The sequence below is a fragment of the Delphinus delphis genome, chromosome 3 (genome assembly GCF_949987515.2).
Source record: "Delphinus delphis chromosome 3, mDelDel1.2, whole genome shotgun sequence".
Lineage (NCBI taxonomy): Eukaryota > Metazoa > Chordata > Mammalia > Artiodactyla > Delphinidae > Delphinus > Delphinus delphis.
Window position 1 is genome coordinate 64,019,229 of NC_082685.1, and position 3,831 is coordinate 64,023,059.

The window sequence follows — 3,831 nt, forward strand, 5'->3', positions numbered from 1 at the left end:
GTCTTTCCTGAAATTCAGGGTTTGTCTAAGAAGTTTTATTCATGATCACATCTGAAGTCATGACCTTTCTGCCTGTGTGTGGGGCAGGTCTTTGGCCAGGACTGGCGCTGTCTGCAGGTGAGATAGCCAGAGCAGAGGGAGCAAGTAGGACGGAGAAAGAGCCAGGAAGGAGCTAGAACTGCACCAAACGAGCTTCCCCAGGCCCACCCATCAAGGTAAAGGCTGGCCCTGCTGCCCACTTGACGCTTGGGGACACACCCTCTTCCTCACAGACCCCAGGAGGGACACAGGAGAAGAGGTTCAGGAACAAGTCCTCCAGCCCCATTGGCAAAGCAAGGAGAGGAAGGAGAGCTACTATTTTCTCAGCCTGAAGGCCGTGGATTTGGGGGGAAAATGCCTAATTACATGCAAAACTTCATGTAAAAACAAAAACTAGCTCCAAAACATGCCACACTAGAGCCATGTACCAACAAATTATGAACTTACATTCTGACTCTCAAAGATTAAGATCACTCATCTTGGGGAAAGTTTGGTAAATATACCGAGCTCTGACCCCTGTGGTTTGGTTTCTTTTTCCCTGAACAGCTAGTCTATCTGCTGGTTCACCTTGGGAGTGGCTGAAGCCCCGAGTGTGAGGGACAGGGCATGGCCACAGGGTCCAGGCCTCTGGAGGGCACAGGTGTTTTGCCCATTCAGCCAGTGACCAGCCAAGCCCAGGAACCCCCCGCCTGCCCAGGAAGGGTGATCCCCCTTTTCTGGAGCAAGATTCCCACTGTCTGGGTTACTTGGACTTCCAAGTGAACCTGGAAACCTCTCTCTGGAGTGGGAGCCTTTGAGCATCCACGGAAGCATGTCCAGATGTGCAGAATGTTACACCCAGGAGGGCTGTCACCTCCCCTGTGCTCTGACAGCACTGCCTGTCCAATTGTGCCTGATCTGCTGCAGGCCCCTGTTCCCTGCCCCAACTCCCAGCTTCCTCCCCTCCCTGACCTGGGTAAAGGAGAGCACCTTGAGCATTCGCTCATAGTAGAAAACAGACTGAAAAACTGCACAAATAAAAACAGGTTTTTAATAATTTATTATTATGGTAAAACATCTTGAATAAATATGGGGTATGAAATAAAATAAATAAATAAATAAATATTAAAATACATAAATATATAAATAAATATTACTGATCCCTGCCAGTGTAAAACATCTCCTGTTTCCCCTACCACACCCGTATCAGGGTCAACATGGCCCAGAGCAAGTCTGTGCTCCCTACAGCCCTGGCCCACCCTGTGGTCCCTCCAGGGTGAAGATCCTGAGTTTTGTTTGGCTCTTTGTGGATGGGAGGGCAGCGATCTGTGAGGTAAGCTCCCAGGCTGGCTTCTGGCCCGTCTGGCCTGCTTCACTTCTGGACTGCCTCCCAGCAGTCAAAGGGGATGGTAAAAAGAAAATCCTTCAGGTTCTCTTTGAAACTTTTAAAGGTGATAATCTGGGTTTCACAAGAAGTTTCCTTAAGAAAGAAAAGAAAAAATATATAAGTTGAGTCCAGGCACGAGTGGGTAATGTGGGGGAAGCATCAGCATGTTTCTGTGCTACGTCTTAGAACTCAGAGGCCAGAAGGCCTGTCTGGGGCCCACCTGCTGACCTGGGTCAGGTGACATGCTGCCACCCATGTGTCACCCAAAAGGTGCACAGCTCTGTCAATGGCAGCCGGGGCCAGGGGCCTGATAAAGTGCAAGCCGGAGGCTGGTCTGCTGGGCAGCTGGGCCACTGCCTCTTTGGTCCCAGGCCAGGGCACAGCAGTTGGGCCCAGGCCGTCTCTAGGAGCCCAGAAGGGGCAGGAGTCAAGGCCACAGGCCTCACTCTTTTCCCACCGGAAAGGAATGTTTGGGGCCTTTTTCCATTTCAGGTAAGCTTTCCTCCTTGCTCCCGTGCAATCCAGGCATCCCAGGAGGGGCCAGGGGAAAGTGCTTTTAGGAGGCGGCACTTGGGCCCCAGAACTTCCTCTGGGCCTTAGGCAGGTCTTGAGTTTCCTTGTATTTGCCTCACCTCTGACCTCATTAATGGTAATAATAAAGATAGTAGCAGCTCCCACTAGGGAGTGCCTTAGGCTCTCGAGTCCAGGGTTTTAACTCCTAGAGTTGCTCCCTCTCAGGAGGGGCTAGTCATTAAAAATCTGTGGACTCAGAAACCCTTTGGGGTCGTGAACACCCACAGCCAAAGGTCTCTCCCCAACCATTCCTCCACCCTCCTAGAATGAGACCTTCCCGCTTGGGGACCTGATGTGGGCACTTACCTGAGTGGGGGGGCAGTGCTGCTTGTAGTGGCTGGCCATCATGGTCAAGGGGCCCTCGAGACTAGTGAGGCTGCCCCGCAGGCCCTGCTTGTACAGCTCCAGGCGAGTCTGCAGGCATGTCGGCTCCTGGGGGAAATGTCCCTTCTTTGGTGAGCAGTGGCCAAGTGTGCTCTGGTAGGCACAGGACATCCTCCCCATCACTCCTTCCTGTTCTCATCCCTATCTACCAAGAGCAGGGCCTGGGAGGGGCACAGGACTATTCTTGACTAATCTCAGGCTGGACCTGGTTATACACACTGCCCTGTCCCCCTGTCCACTGCAGGCATGAGTCTGACTCGTCCTCACCACTCAGCTCAGGCCATTCCCAGCCAATACAGCCACATTCCCTTGGCCTGGCATCTCAAGAGGGTCCCAGTCTCCAGAAAAAAGAGGTCACTGTCCTCCCAGCATTCAGGGGGAAGGAGGAGGGGACCCTCGCCCAGACCTGCTGTGTGAGCAAAGTTTGTTCCTGAAATCCTTCTGTGCCCGTCAGTAGCCAGCACCGTGTCCACAGGGCTTGGTCTCAGGCCACACTGAGTGCCCCATGTCCACATCCCCTGTCTCATGACATAACTCCCACTTACCCACCTGTCCCCTGGTGACCCCTAGCCCCTTGAATGCTAGGTCTGTCCATGGCTGGTCAGCTAGTAAAGAAGCTCACACGACTGCCACAGGGGCAAAGCCAGTGGCCTCCTGAGCAGCCCTCCTTCTGGCAACCAGCTGACTGGAGAGAAAGTGGACAACCCTGTGACAGTCCATCTAAAATGGAGTCACTCCCCAGGGCCGAGGCCTTTGAGAAGTTGTGTCAGAGAGGTATCTTACCTGGGAGTCAAACATTTCAGAGATGACTTCTGTTGTTTCATCCTGTAGAAAAGGAAAATGTTGTGTTATCAAGCTGACAGGCATGCCAGGGCCAGGCCAGCGAGGTGACCCAGGCACGGCCTGTGCTCCCTCCCTCACTCACCATCACAGCAGCAGTGTCTTTACTGTGGTTCAGAATGCTCAGGGCTTCCTTGATGGCATCCACATGCTGCCAGGGCCGGGTGGCAGGGCTGGGTGGGTGGGTGGGTGCGGAGGTGCTGCAGACCACAGTGCTCAGGAGAAGCAGGTTCTGCAGCCACATCCTCCTTAGGACTTTAGCCTTTCTCTCTGAGCACTGGGCTCACTGGCAAAAGAGCTCTTATATACACAGTTAGAGGAAATGATTAATGGTGACCACAAAACACCAGGGAGGCGGGGGAACTACCTGAACTGTGGAATCTCCTGGCCCTTATCGGCTACACATGGAAAGGTGAGCCTTTCCCCAAGGTGGTCAGCCTTGGGGGTTTTCGTTAATGAGTCTTTCCAAGAATTGGCAGCCCACCTGCCCGCCTTCTTGAGCGTTCTCCAGCCCTCCTGGGCAGTCTGACCTGCCAAGTCTTCCCCCTCCCTCTGAGGGGCCTCTGGGCACAGCATGGACTTCCTGGCCTGAAGTGGCTGGGGGGCAGGGCCTGGGAGACATTGAATCG

The 3,831-nt window shown here is 53.6% G+C and overlaps 1 protein-coding gene across 1 annotated transcript; it reads right to left on the reverse strand.

The window, feature by feature from the left end:
• Window positions 1-1,298: 1,298 nt before the first annotated feature.
• CSF2 (colony stimulating factor 2) lies at window positions 1,299-3,446 on the reverse strand. The gene is made up of 4 exons (XM_060006948.1): window positions 3,288-3,446; window positions 3,146-3,187; window positions 2,285-2,410; window positions 1,299-1,498 (listed from the first exon to the last, which is right to left on the reverse strand). The coding sequence occupies exons 1-4, from the start codon at window positions 3,444-3,446 to the stop codon at window positions 1,391-1,393; spliced, it is 435 nt and encodes a 144-aa protein (XP_059862931.1). The 3' UTR covers window positions 1,299-1,390.
• Between the last annotated feature and the right edge of the window lie 385 nt (window positions 3,447-3,831).